The sequence below is a fragment of the Lepidochelys kempii genome, chromosome 1, assembly GCF_965140285.1.
Source record: "Lepidochelys kempii isolate rLepKem1 chromosome 1, rLepKem1.hap1, whole genome shotgun sequence".
Lineage (NCBI taxonomy): Eukaryota > Metazoa > Chordata > Testudines > Cheloniidae > Lepidochelys > Lepidochelys kempii.
Window position 1 is genome coordinate 253,276,686 of NC_136380.1, and position 14,963 is coordinate 253,291,648.

A 14,963-nucleotide genomic window follows, 5' to 3' on the forward strand; every position below is an offset into this window, starting at 1 on the left:
AGGAGAAACTCTAGGACTAATTATATGGAAGGGGAAGTAAAAAGTATAGCACTGCAAAGATTCATTCATAAATTTTAAGGCCAGAAGAGACCATTACATCATCTTCACTGATTTCCTATATAACACAGGCCATGGAACATCTCCCAGTAATTCCTCTATATAGTCCAAAAACAGAGCCACAAGAAAACACACACATTAGAATATTGCAAACTTTAGAAGTTGTTCTGAATCTGGAAGTAAAATAAGGTACTGGGCCCTATCCTGCTCCTACTGCTGTCAACGGAAGTCAATTTTGCCATTAACTAAATCAGGGGTGTTTCTACCCATATGAAGAGCAGTGTTTTGTTCAGTACCATGGGCAAAATTAATCTCTTGTGTAACTCCAGTTAATTTAATGGATAATGTTGCTCCTGTAGGTTTGTGAAGAGAATACCAATTTCAGCTGTTGAATTTCTTATTTCTTTCCCCCCTATCCTCAGAAAAGACATTTTCTTTAAACAGCAGTGTGATCCTGGACAACAGCATTTAGACATCCTACGTACAAATTCCCTGCTAGTCGACTTCCATAGGACATGGGAAGCCAACTGTAGATTGTTCTTCCCATCTCCAGGACTGTAACATCAAACTGCCCTTTAAATGCGCCTGGCCAACATTCAGAGGAATGCCACACACAGGAGATGATCCAGATTGTCTACACTGCTTGTGTTAGGCCATTGTGTATGGATTAAAACTCTGGGAAAGAGGCAAAGAAGGTAGAATGGCTGGTTTTCATTTTATTTGTATTACAGTAATACCTGGTGACCCCAATGAATATCAGAGACCCATTGTGCTCGGCACTGTCCAGACACACAGGGCAGGGGCCAGGAACAGTCTCTGGCTGACATCTGAAAATCTGAACAGATAATACAAAGGGTAGGAGAAGAAACAGGTGCAGAGAAGTGAAGTGAAGTGACTTGCCCAAGTCACACAGTGGATTAGGAGGGCTAGGATTAGAACAACAGTCTCCTACCTAGTTCTGTAATTTTTTGCAAAGCCGGGATTTTTTCCTGTAATAAAACAATTGAAATATTTAAATAGTTGTTTGCTTGATCATTAATATTTTAAATGAATCACAAAACCAGCTTGTCTCCTCTCCGTAGACACTAAAGATTCCATAGTACTCTGTAAACGGGTCACCAACTGCACTTAAATGTTCAAACATTGACATATTAATCAGGGCCAAGCCTTGCAGAAGTAGGAGGTTAGGCTCCTAAATCCCAATTTAGTCAACTAAATGAGCGGTCCGCTTTTCAAAAGCGGCAAGAACCCAGCAGGTCCCACTAATCTCAGTGGCTCAGCACTTGGGGGGAAAACAGGCCACTTAAGGTGCCCAAATAGGGATTTAGAAGCCCATCCATACCTCCTATTTTTGAAACACGTGGGTCGCCTGAGGAGGTTGCCCCTCCTTTCCCCATTGTTGTGGAGCATGCCGTATGCCTGTTGTTGCCACCACTCATGTTGCAAAGGTGACAGCATTTCAGTGGTGCTTGGGGATCCTTCAGGGTGAAATTCACTGTGTAAATGTAATAATGTCCTAGCAACTAAAATTGCAGTGTAGGGTCACCCGAATGACATGATCAACTCTGAGAAAGTTACCTTGTCCTGCAGTAGCTAGGATGGTCTTTCTAGCAAAAAGCAGTAATTTTCTCTCTCCTTATGTATTTACATTTGCAGAGGCTAAATATACTTGTGCCAAAGTTAGGCCCTGATGCTTAAATCCATTCCTGTTCAGCAAAGCCCTTAAGCACATGCTTAACCAGGGACATTGAGCCAGACCTTCTCACATTAACAGTGTGGGTCAAGTTTTTCAAAAACAGGAGGTTTAGTTGGACTTTTAAATAGTTCTTCTATTTAGGAGTCTGTCTAGCTTAAATGGGACTTAAGCAAATATGTGAATGCTTTGCTCAACTGGGCCTTAAATGCAAAAAATTTGGGACGTACCAAATCGGAGCTCCAGTCCCGATTGTGGCAGTTTCCTCTCCAACCTGCAGCAATTGAGAGGGAGGGAAATTCTCCCCTATGCAGAGAGCTAGCATAAGGCCCATTCACCACTTAGCTTATGCACCACTGAAGCCTAACTGTGTCCTTTGTGCTGGCCTTCTGCACAGGGGAGAGTTTCACCAGCTAGGCCTTGTATACAACAGTATCACCACCCCCAAATATTCAATGTTAAAAATATTCTCATGATTCAGCCAAAAGTCAAGTTATTGGCCTTCTGATTATTTTTTTTTTTAACCTTTAGGTTGCATTTGGGTCACATTTTCAACCTTTTCTCCCCAACCATGAAGGCTAGATATGTTTTTAATGAAAGCTGAGAATCTCACGCATAACGCCAGGTACCGGGGTGTCAATATAAGTACCAAAGTTTGTAAAACTTGTAGTAAAGTCGCAAGAATTGATAACACTGCTGTACTATGCAGAGCAGCACCCGTTTAAATGAAAGGTGTGATTTTTAACCTGTAAGGGTGATCAGATAAAGCAAGCCTAGTTCAACCTATAATAAAATTGCCTAGGAACTAAACTGCAAAAAAAAAAAAAAAAGCCCCCACTCCTAAACCAACCTAAAGGGAATTGCACCAGCTACATCAATTTAGTTAAACTGACATAGATCCAAACTAGCACTGGTTTAGTTGAACTAAGAGTATGTCTACACTGCAATCGGGAGCTGTGATTCCAGCATGCATAGACATGCACAGACAGTGGCCACTCAAGCCTGTGCCCTGTGTTGTGGGCAGGTGGGCTAGCCTGTGCAGCCACTTGTTCTGCCATGGCTTTACTACCTCTATTATTCAAGTTAGCTTGGGTATGTCAATGCCTGCTGCAGTTACACCTCCTGACTGCCACGTAGACATACCCTAAAGCATTAATGTCACTGAGCGGGATTTTCTAAAGCACCTACGGGAATTAGGTGCCGACTGTCAATGGAGTTAGGCACCTGTGAGCTGGGTGAGATTTCAGTGCTTAACCCAAGTGTCTCGTATTTCTCCCATCTGTAAAATAGAAATATTAATACTTAACTACAGTACAGCGCAGGGAGGGGAGGGCATTGGGAGGCTCAGTTAATTAGGATTTGTAAAGCTCTATGAAATCTTCAGATGGATATTCCTTCTAAATATGCCAGAAAGGCACCTAATAGCATTCTATGTGTATGATATAAGTTAATTGACAATAGCAGCTAGCCCCATCAACAACCCACAACAAAACTCTGCCCACAACAATTAAAAAATTAAGAAACTTAACAAAATAATAAAGGGTAACGTGTTCGCAGTACTAGTGTGTTAAAAGGCTGCATACTCTTCACCACTCTCTACTAAACACAAATCAATAGGTGGGAAGTTATAGTTAGAATTCTCTTCCTGCTCCTCGAGATACCACTTCAGTGACTACTCTCCTTGGAAAAGCAGAAATCTCCCTGGGTTTTATTTCACATGACAAGGTTATAACCAAGAAATGAGCTGAGATTATTAATTCTGTAGTGTGAAAGACATCTGCAACAAGATCACATGCTGTTTTTGTTTTGGCAAACTGTCTGACAATGGTGTTCTCCAGCCATGTCTCAGCAGTAAAGGTCAGGCTGGGTTCTGTACTTCTATAGAAATGAGTCTGACTGCAGTGGTCAGAAGAGATTCTTTTTCTATATCTAAGAAAAAAACGATATTTCAGGAAAATTGCATGGCAAATAAATGTGCTGCCAAGAAACATAGGATTGCACAGTCCCTTGCCGAAGGGGAAAGCAGTAAAATATTAATGACCACATTGGTACCAGCTCAAATCAAGAAATTTGGAGGTAAAAGGTTATCCTGCAACTTTGGAATTACTGCATTCAGCCAAAGAATTAAGTCTTTCAAATATGGTGCTTGCAATGGTCTGTTTTTCTACAAATGGAGCAGTGGGGATTAACCTAGTAAGTAAAAAAAAACAACAAGAATTTCCCATGTGTACTGAATTATTTGTATCTATGTTTTCTTTCCAGTTGGAGTTGTCTAATACAGCAATCCTTCATCAGGTTAGGAGAGACCAAGTCACAGATACATGTCGAGCCAACAGCATGTCTAGCAGGAAACGCCGTGTGCTGACACCCAACGATCTCAAACATTTGGTGGTGGATGAAGATCATGAAATGATCTATTGTTATGTGCCCAAAGTGGCCTGTACAAACTGGAAGAGAATCATGATGGTCTTGACAGGAAGGGGCAAATACAGTGACCCCATGGAAATACCAGCCAATGAAGCCCATATATCCTCAAACCTGAAGACCCTCAACCAGTACAGCATTCCAGAGATCAACCACCGTTTAAAAAGCTACATGAAGTTCCTGTTTGTCCGCGAGCCTTTTGAGAGACTGGTGTCAGCCTACAGGAACAAGTTCACCCAGAAGTACAACACCTCCTTTCACAAGAGATACGGTACCAAAATCGTGAGGCGCCAAAGGAAAAATGCCACCCAGGAGGCTCTGCGTAAAGGTGACGACGTGAAATTCGAGGAGTTTGTGGCATATCTCATTGACCCACATACCCAAAGAGAAGAACCTTTCAATGAGCACTGGCAAACTGTCTACTCCCTCTGTCACCCCTGCCATATCCATTATGACCTCATAGGAAAGTATGAGACACTTGAAGATGATTCCAATTACATCCTTCAACTTGCAGGAGTAGGCAGTTACCTGAAGTTCCCCACCTATGCAAAGTCTACGAGAACTACTGATGAAATGACCACAGAGTTCTTCCAGAACATCAGCTTGGAACACCAAACACAACTGTACGAAGTCTACAAACTTGATTTTTTAATGTTCAATTACTCAGTGCCAAGCTACCTGAAACCGGAATGAGAGGGAGAAGGAGGAAAGAAAGCCTGTTTTATTTAAGATTTTTATTTGTCATAATAAATATGGAGAATTGTTATTTTGTAAATTAATATTTTCTTTTTGAATGATGCTGCGAGCAGCACAGTCGAAATTATTTAAATCATCTGTAAGAAAGGACAGTTCTCTTTGCGGGGTAACAGGATGGTGACGATCTCGCTTTAGAAATGAATATTACTGCTACACTGTTTATAAACGTTAATTGTGTTCTGGTGAATTTCATTTATCTTTGCATTCAACAAATTCTAATTAATGTTATTTATACTTATTTAAAACATGGTCTCTTGGTAGGTTTCACTTTAGCAGCAGAAATACGACAATATTTGGACAAAGGGAATCTGGTTTATGCTTTCCTCAGCTGAATTTATTAGTTTATTGTTACTAGCCAGATGTTTTGGAAACCCTAGTAGAAATAATTTCTTCCAAGGTGATTCTGCACTTAAAGCAAAATTAGAAAGTTATCTTCCCATACCTGAAAGAAAAACATGAAACACGTTTTGTTACACACAATAGTTAAAATCCAGGACTAAAAGAAATTGGATGTATCCCTTGAAGAAAGCAAGCATACATTTTTCTTATCTGGACATGGTAATATCACCAATATTGTTTGTGTCCCAGTGCCTGGCATTTCCAAGCCTGTCAGCCCAATGAATGCTGACAGGGATTTGTCCATATTACATACCAACAAAATATGGGCCAAGAGTTTCAAAACTAACTTGAGATTTTGAATGCCCAACCTGAGCCACCTTAATGGAGGCCTGATTTCAGCGAGTGGGTGCTTAACACTTCCTAAAAAGTCAGGCCCTTTTAAACTATCTCACTTTGGGCACCCAAACTCACTAGGCACTTCAGAGAATCTTGGCAATAATAAGTTTGTATATATTATATAGGCATCCAAAAAGATCACCTTCGTATTGATCTGAGCATACGGGGCAATAAAAGAACTCCTGTTTCCTAAATACATGTTGGTTTCATGGCCTCTCGCCTCCAGGGGTAGCATTGTTTTCCATTTATTAGTCAATATTAAACACCATTGGTGAGCGTGTTTCTAATTTCCAGCAATTTAATATTGCACCTGAGCTAAGTCTAGTATGAGAACATGACCCTTTGATGTAAGGTGAATGTTTCAGTAGCAGTTGCTCCGTATATAATGTTTGTTGAAATGGCATATTGTGCTAGGAGGAGGAGATTATTTCGTTATCTGGAGAATGTTTTGAACAAACAAAGTATGGATAATTTAGTCACTATAAATAAGAAAAAATGGTATTCTAATCTAGTCCTATCAGCAAACTCAGTGAGAAGAATACAGACTTCTCCAACTGCAAAATTTGTTTAATTTTATCTGAGTTGGATGTAAATGGGATCTACAACTAAGATGGCAGTGGGCATGCTGTTTATGAAATATTATGTACTCACTACCGAGCTGTCTTGACCTGGAGAGGCAGCAGAGTGAACTAATTCAATACATTGCTTTACCACTTTCTTCTGGCTTATTTTCCTGTAGCTGAAAATGGAACAGAGGAATTTGTCAGAATCAGGTGTTGATAAAGTACATTTTACTTGTCAAAGTGGCAGCCTAGATTCTATAGCCTTTATGGTAATATTTTACAAAATCAAAGATTGCTATTGATTTTTGCAAACATTCATTGGGCTGGCATTTTGTTTTGCAAAAAAACAAAGTGATGGGTAAAAAACTTTCAGAGGTGCCTATGTGATTTAGGAGCCTACATGTGATGCTTTTTTACTTCGAGTTGTCCATATCCATCTCTCACTATAATCAAATTCCCAACGTTCAAACAGTTGTGAGGAGGGTTAGATAAAACAGCGCTGCTCTTGATCCAATTTATCAGTCTCTGGGTTAGACCCTGGAATTACACAGATTTACAATTGTCAGGCACCAGGACCCACACAGACATTGTTGACTTTTAAAGGTGACTAGGCCTTCGAGGAAATAGGACTTGGTCTTATTTTGCAAAGCTATTGCTGGACAAAAATCTCAGATGAAGACAAAGGACAAAGTAACACAGCTAACAAGAAGCAACTACCATACTTTCACAGCTGAAATTTGGCCTTTAAAAAACCCAGCCCCCCTCGTCAATTCTAAAATGGACATTCTATATATAAAATCCAGATATTATTTGGGAGAGAGGATAGCAGCAGGGCTAGATAGTATGCAATTGGCTGTTTGAATTTATGAATTCCTAAGTGGCTTCTGACTGCCTACTCATTTTTTACTTGAAAGCAGTTTTGTCTTGGACAGCATGCGTGAGGATCTGGTGCAAGTGCCTATCACAGTGTGTGCCCTGTCTTTCTTTTATTATGTAGTTCAATGGTTATATATTTGCTTTTTTAAAACCCCATCTACACTTATGGTGGATTTTTTCTACAAGTTATTTATCGGTTGTATCTGCTTGCTCAGAGTTGTGCCTGGCAGGATTAGTATTTTGGTCCAATTTTCTCTATCATTCATTGGGTATTTTTCCCCCCCTCTACGGGACGTTATTTTAAAATTGTCATGGAAGAGAAAATGCTGGTCAGTACATTTTTAAAAACTAAGGAATGATGCACTTTCCCCCTGTCTTTTTGTTTTTACTCATCCCTTGTCATCACCACAATTTCATCTGTTCTTATATATTCTCATTCATTTGACTGTTTTGTGGACACGTTTTATGTCATGGTTTTTGGTAAAAAGCACTTGGTGAAGGAGTCTGGAAAATGAGGAAATTGCATCCTATTTAAAGAACCAAGATTTTCAACTGCAGCTGGGAATTCAGATGCCTAAATTGAGGCACTTTAAGAAAGCCTGATCTCAGAAGGCAGATGCTCAGCACTTCTGAAAATCCTCATAAAAGGTGTCTCGCATGGGGCACCCAGAATTGCTTTTTGTTCTTGAAAGTCTTGGGCCTAGATTATCACAGGGTGTTGATTTAAATAAGGTAGAACAAGTTTTTAAAAAAACAATTGACAAATAGACTATGGTAACATCCTGCTTCCTAATTGGGACTAAACAAGAGGATCTACTTAAAACTACGGGCTGAATTGATTTGACTGAGCCAAATTTGCTTTTGCCTGAACCCATAGAGATACGGCTCTGAGGATCTTCCTATATAGTCAAAAAGGCACCATCCTTTCACAGTGAAAAGACTGCCAGAAAACAAGATTTCTCTTTTTCTCCCACAATTTCCCAAACCCAAGGTTAAAGATTTAGTCCAGCAGTGGAATTCAGAGCATCCATATGACAGAGCTAGGACTAGGACTAGGCCCCTAGCCCTTGCCTCACAACCATTTATCTTGTCTCAAGAAGCCTTTTAGAGTAATGCTATTAGTTCCTCCATAAGGTACCAGTGAAAGTAGAGTTGTCAACTGTTCTGATCCTTAATTCCACTACCACACCACTCTCAACTAATATTTGTTAAGACCAATGCAAACTTCACAGAACAGAGGTTCCATAAGTGTAGTTTGACTTAAATATTTTGGTGGAGGGGAAGCAGTTTCAGTCAGGCCAACAGGGCCATTGGCAGGGGCGAGAAAATCCATGCCTGCCCAAGGTTTGCACTTTCGGAGGGAGCAGGGCAAAGTGGCCAAAGCTGAAAAATGAGAGTATAAAACTAAGTACACAATGTTGATCCCAAACAGTACATACAAATCCTGAGTCCATGTCTTCATGCTCTAGTAGTTATCAGTGTTGATAGATACAGTGGATCCAAACCTGTAAGCTTGTGGACTCCAAACTATACTTAGTCCACATCATGAAATGTCATCTAGTTAGAGTTCTCAGAAATCTGACTTCTTCCATGCTTCAGGCTCCTAAGAAACTTTTTGAGAGACCTTTTCCGAGACTGTCTAACCAAGTCTTATACACTGCAACAGCAAAGTGCTTTTAGAAGTAAATTGACCCCTGCTGTTTTACTGTAGTCTGCTGCACTTTTCAGGTACAAAAAGGGACTGTCCTTACTATTACTCTTGTTACAGAGAGTGTTATTTTCTTACATGCATGCACAATACATGTATATATAATTTAACATCGATGTGCAGTTTGATTTTTTTTTACCTATTTGTATGCAGTAGAAGGCTTGTTGTAGAAAAGTATCTCCTCATATCTGAATATACTATTAATAAAACAAAAAAAAAAAAGCTAACTTATACATTGCCAACAAAAGTGTGAACTGCTCATGAATCTTTCCCTGAAGAGAAAAAAAGCTATTCAAGCCTGATTATTTTTCTAAGTAACTTCAATTAAATTGAAGAAAGAGTTTCTCTGTGTGTTTTATTTCTGTCTTGCATTCTAATATACAGATTAGGGTGGGGTTTTTAAAGCAAAAAAAACCAAAAAACAAAAACCCACCCACACACTTTGAGGTAAGCAACAAATTGTATCAGATAGTAATGCCAGACAGGACCATGATGCTCATCTAGTCAGTCAGATCTCTTGCATAACGGACCATAGAATCACACACTAATTCCTGCACCAACCCCATAACTTGTGTTTGGGCTACAGCCAATCTCTTAGAAAGATCTGCAGTCTGGCCTTCAAGATTGCAAGTAGACTTTTGGTCTCCAGCATGGAAAATAGGGCTGCTGTTGGCAAAGGCCTAAAATTAGTTTTCACCCCTAAATTAGGGGTAGGAGTAATGTGAAGGTAATTCCCCCAGGGAGGAGAGCCGGACTGCAATGTTTTTGACACTGACAGGTTCTGAAACCAGGGATTGCATTACAAAGGATCCACGCTCGTGGCCCAGTTCTCATTTTCACTAAGGCCCTTTGCGCCATTCTGGCAGTGTAAAGAAAATCAGTAGGAGTTAGATTGGTACCTGAATCCTACCCTAGGAGTGCTTTACCAGGAAAGTGTACTTTGCCAGTAGCATAGTGAACGAAGCTTTTACCAGCTCTCCCAAGAAAAACAAGTTATACTGCTAAATGCATAGTTTGGCCGATATAACTGCATCTGTACTAGGCTCTTTGGCTGGCACAGCTGGGTTGGTCACAGATCACACCCTAACCGACACAGCTATGCCAGCAAAAGTTTATATTGTTAGACATTAGACATGGCCTTAGTCTAAATCAGAAGAAGGCCCTAGAGATGTAAAGCAGTGGGAAGGGGATAAAAGTCCTGACATTTCAACCAACACACAGGGCTTCTAGCTGAAAGGAAAGGCACACAACAAACAAAACCTACAAAAGGAAAAATTAAACAACAGAAACCCTGAAGACTAATATTTCAGATAACAGTTAGCCAATGCTTTGTTCTTAGGCCCACTTTTGGTCTATATCATCTGTTGCTGAGGGGAGAGATGGTATGCTAAAGACCCTGTGCCAGCAGCCCAAATGTAAAGCCTCCTAAAACTATTCTATTTGAGAGACTGTGCAATGGCATACAATGAAACTACTCATTAGGCATGTCTACACTGCAATTAAAAACCTGGCTCAGGCTCAGGCTCCGGGGCTGTTTCATTGCAGTGTAGACTTCTGGGCTTGGCTTGAGCCTGGGTTCTAGGACCTGGCCAGTAGCATGGGAGGGTCCCAGAGCTTGGGCTACCTCCAGAAACTGCCCTGCAGCCTGAGCCCCGCAAGCCTGAGTTAGCTGGCATAGGCCAGCTCCGGGCATCTAATTGTGGTGTAGACCAGTGGTTCTCAAAGCTGGTCCGCCACTTATTCAGGGAAAGCCCCTGGCAGGCCGGACTGGTTTGTTTACCTGCTGCGTCCACAGGTTCGGCCGATCGCAGCTCCCACTGACCGCAGTTCGCTGCTCCAGGCCAATGGGGGCTGCAGGAGGGGCGGCCAGCATGTCCCTCGGCCCGTGACGCTTCCTGCAGCTCCCATTGGCCTGGAACGGCAAACCGCTGCCAGTGGGAGCCGCGATCAGCTGAACCTGTGGACGCAGCAAGTAAACAAACCGGCCAGGCCTGCCAGGGGCTTTCGCGGAACAAGTGGCGGACCAGCTTTGAGAACCACTGGAGTACATATACCCAGACACAAAACACTAATGGGGATTAAGCAAGTGCATTTCTTAACCACAGGAAACGTATCAGCGATGTGAACATTTCAGAACACTCTACAAGCTACACTATACACAGAGGGCCACACTGCCTTAAATTCACTTCTGCGGTGAAAAGCAGTAGCTATCCAACAGCACACACAAGAACTGCGTAATGTACTTTCAACTAATGTTAATAAATTCCACACATCCTCTTCATGACAACATTCCCTGGAGGGGAGCCATTTCAGTGTTAAAAGATAATGGAGTCAACCTCAGGTATGGCAAGTTTTCATCAGAAATCCAACTAAGCCTCCTGATAATGTATGGATGGACCCATCTCCTCAGCCCTCAAGGGCTTTTAGCTGCAGGAATGCGCTAGCATTCACACCAGTAGTTATTTAAAGTTAACTGACTCTCCCAAATTTATTCTTCAAGTTCCTTCTCTAATTCAAAGGGTCTGGCCACTGAATGGAAGCCAGCAACATCACCTCAAGGACAGATTATACTGACAGTACATGCAGCAAATGTCTGGGCTCAGTGCCAGGCTCCATCCCCACAACATGCAATGTGGACAGGATTGGCGGGCCCGGATCAGGAATAGAAAATGCACGCAAACACATCCCTGCTTTACATCACCCCACTTAAAGCAGTGCTAGGTTTCTTTAATATGATAATTATAACACCGCCTGCAATTTAACATTTCTAGCCCTAATGAACTAGTAGTAAATGTTTTAATTACAAGTTACTGCCGAGAATAAATAAATGCAACATATGATAATCAATACAAATAGCCCGACACACATGGGGCTGGGCTAAAATGAGGACTGGTAAAGTCTATTGAAGGCAGGTATCGACTGAGCTCCATAGCTCAGTCACCTCTGCTACAGTCTACTTCCTCCTCTGTTTCCAGGACTGGTTTAGTTTCTCGAAGTACCACTGGGGGGGTCTGAAATGTTTTAACATTCTACAGTGATAGACCATGCTTCATCCTGAAGACTCTCAAAGTATGTTTACTTCTGAGCCCATTGGCAAAACTCTCCTGCTTCACTGGGAGCAGGCCCAGGCCCTATATTTACAGAAGAATTGCTAACTCCACTACTGAAACAAAACTACTTCCAGGATGAAACACAGCAGCTGTTTAAGAGCATACGGCAACACAACACCTACCTTTAGAGCAAAACACTGAAGAACAGTCCAACTGAAAGTTCTTGGTGAGTTTATAGACTCATAGATATTAAGGTCAGAAGGGACCATTATGATCATCTAGTCCGACCTCCTGCACAACGCAGGCCACAGAATCTCACCCACCCACTCCTGCGATAAACCTCTCACCTATGTCTGAGCTATTGAAGTCCTCAAATCATGGTTTAAAGACTTCAAGGAGCAGAGAATCCTCCAGCAAGTGACCCGTGCCCCATGCTACAGAGGAAGGCGAAAAACCCCCAGGGCCTCTTCCAATCTGCCCTGGAGGAAAATTCCTTCCCGACCCCCAAATACAGCGATCAGCTAAACCCTGAGCATGTGGGCAAGATTCACCAGCCAGATACCCAGGAAAGAATTCTCTGTAGTAACTCAGATCCCACCGCATCTAACATCCCATCACAGGCCATTTGGCCTATTTACCATGAATGAAAGAGTTCAGGTGAGCAGAAAAGAAAAACAGTTACTAACCTTGCATAACGGTTGTTCTGTCAGATGTGTTGCACAGGTCCATTCCGCTCTTGGTGGTGCCAGAAATGTTTTTCCCCCTCAGTGTCACCTGTCAGAGGGGCTCAAGTGCCATCTGCTGCCATTAGAGTTGGTCTAAAGGGCCCAGCCGACCCAGAGTCCCCTCAGTGCCTTCTTTCCAGAAATTCCGCTGCGGAGGGGTAAGACAGCAGGTCCTGGAATGAACATGTGCAACACACCTCAAAGACCAACTGTTACAAACGGTTAGTAACTAGTTGTTTTCTTCTTCAAGCGATTGCACATGCACTCTTGGTGACTCCCAAGCAGTTAAATAGGTAGAGCAACTGGAGTTCCTGGACACAGATTGGGGTACAGCTCAGGCAAATTTGCCATCCTCTCTTGAATACAAAGTGGTGGAGTAATGGGAGAGAAAGTGTGCGCCAGCTACCAGGCTGCTGCTTTGTAACTGTCCAGAATAGGGATCTGCTCTAGGAATACCTTTGAGGATACTTGGGAACTTGCAGAGTGGGCAGGCAGCTTGTCTGAAGGAGACATGTCTGCCAGATCATAATGTGTGGGTACAAGAAGTTATCCAAGGTGAAGTTCTCTGTGTGTAGATTGGAAGATCTTTCATTTTGCCTGCAACGGCCATGAACAATTGGGTGGATCACTGAAATGGTTTGGTCCTGTCTATGTAGGACACCAGTGCTTGTCTAATGTCCAGTGTGTGGAGCCATTGCTCATCCCTATGTGTGTGTGGTTTGGAGTAAAATACAGGCAAGTAAATTGATTAATATGAAAATCTGAAACTACCTTAGAGAGAAACCTCAGAGGAGGCCATAAGTCCACCTTATTTTTAAAGACGATTGTGTATGGTGATTCAGATGTGAGGGTGTGCAGTTCAGAGACTGGTCTGGCAGAAGAAGTGACAGCACTTAGGAAAGCCACCTTCCAGGAAAGATGCAAAAGCTTATATGGTGGTCTCATAAGTTTAGGCAAAACTAAGTTCAAGTCCCAAGGGGAAACGGGTTCCTGTAGTTGAGGGTACAATCTTTCCAGGCTCTAAGGAAAGTAATTATCATGTCATTAGGAAACTGTTGGGGACACTGGGGCATGGCCACTAGGTAACTCGAGGGGATGGAAGACGATGAGTGTCGATGAAGCCTCCTCGCACTAGGCCCAGGTGTCCTTGGCACCCCCCCGCCTGGAAGCACTCGCAGCAGCTCTGCGTACTAGGCCCAAGTGTCCTTGGCCGCCCCGCCTAGAGGCACAGACAGCAGTTATGCTGAGAATCTGCAACACTATGTTGCAGAGTCAGACTGCCTGAAACTAAGCAAGGCCACACAGGGGAGATATGGAAGAACAATGCTGAATAAAGCAGCTTTATGTATAGTTTAACAAATGATACAGAGAACCAGGGAACTAGCTGGGAACTGGATTGGCTGGCTATATGGATACTTAGGGCAGCTTGCTATTGGATAAGTATGCTGGGAAAAAGGATGTATAAAAGTCTTATAACTTCCTGCTCTGTGTACAGGATTTGAGATTCAAATCTCCCTGTACCTTTTTGCAGCTGCAAATAAACTTTTCTGCTTCTCCACTCCATTGTGATTATTGGGTGTAGCACACCGGGTAATGAACCAACTCAAGCTGTTGTTCAGCCTCTCGGCACTGGGTGCCGGCAACAAAACAAAAACAAAAACAATTATCCATCCATATGAGGGTGGAAATCTGATACTGCTGCAGGTGGAGCTTGATAGAGGAAATCGAAACAGCAAGGTGTAGCTGATGCAGCAGATCTTCCAGCAAATACTTGACTGACAAATGCATCGGTGAGACTCCAGTTTGACAAGCCCAGTTAGGGAACCACTTCCATTTTAACAGGTAGGTGGCCCTCATGTATGGCTTTCTTCTAGCTAGAAAAACCTGGTGAACTTGCTCTGAGCAAGCCTGTTCCTTGGGATTTAACCACGGAGTTTCCAGGCTGTTAAATGAAGGGATTGCAGGTTTGGGTGGAGCACCTGACTACAGTCCTAGGAGATCAAATATGGGTGTAATGGGAGTGAGATTGGAGTCACCACTGAGTGATCCAGAAGAGTGGAGAACCAGTGTTGGTGGGGCCATGCCCCCCCTTAATATGTGTAGCAATGGGATTAGGGAAAAAGCATAACATAGTTTTCTCATTCAGGGCAGCAGGAAGGCATCTGTGATGGAACCCTGACTGTGGCCTTGCAGGCAGCAGAATTGGTGACATTTTCTGTTGTACTTGTTTGCAAACAGGTCTATTTTGGGAGTCCCCTACTACTGGAAAATGCATCTGGCTATATCTGGGCAAAGAGACCACTCATGGTGACTAGAAAAAGATCTCTCAGGTGATCTGCTACCTTGTTCTGAATCCTTAGAAGGTAAGAGGCCTCA

General features: G+C 42.5%; 1 protein-coding gene across 2 annotated transcripts in view; it reads left to right on the forward strand.

The window, feature by feature from the left end:
- Positions 1–4,949, forward strand: part of CHST11 (carbohydrate sulfotransferase 11) — a 231,220-nt gene extending 226,271 nt beyond the window's left edge. For both annotated transcript variants that reach the window (XM_073324017.2, XM_073324007.2), the window contains exon 3: positions 4,013–4,949. In XM_073324017.2, coding sequence (XP_073180118.1) covers positions 4,013–4,867 — 855 coding nt within the window. In that variant the 3' untranslated portion in view covers positions 4,868–4,949. The remainder of the gene's footprint in view (positions 1–4,012) is intronic.
- Positions 4,950–14,963: the final 10,014 nt, after the last annotated feature.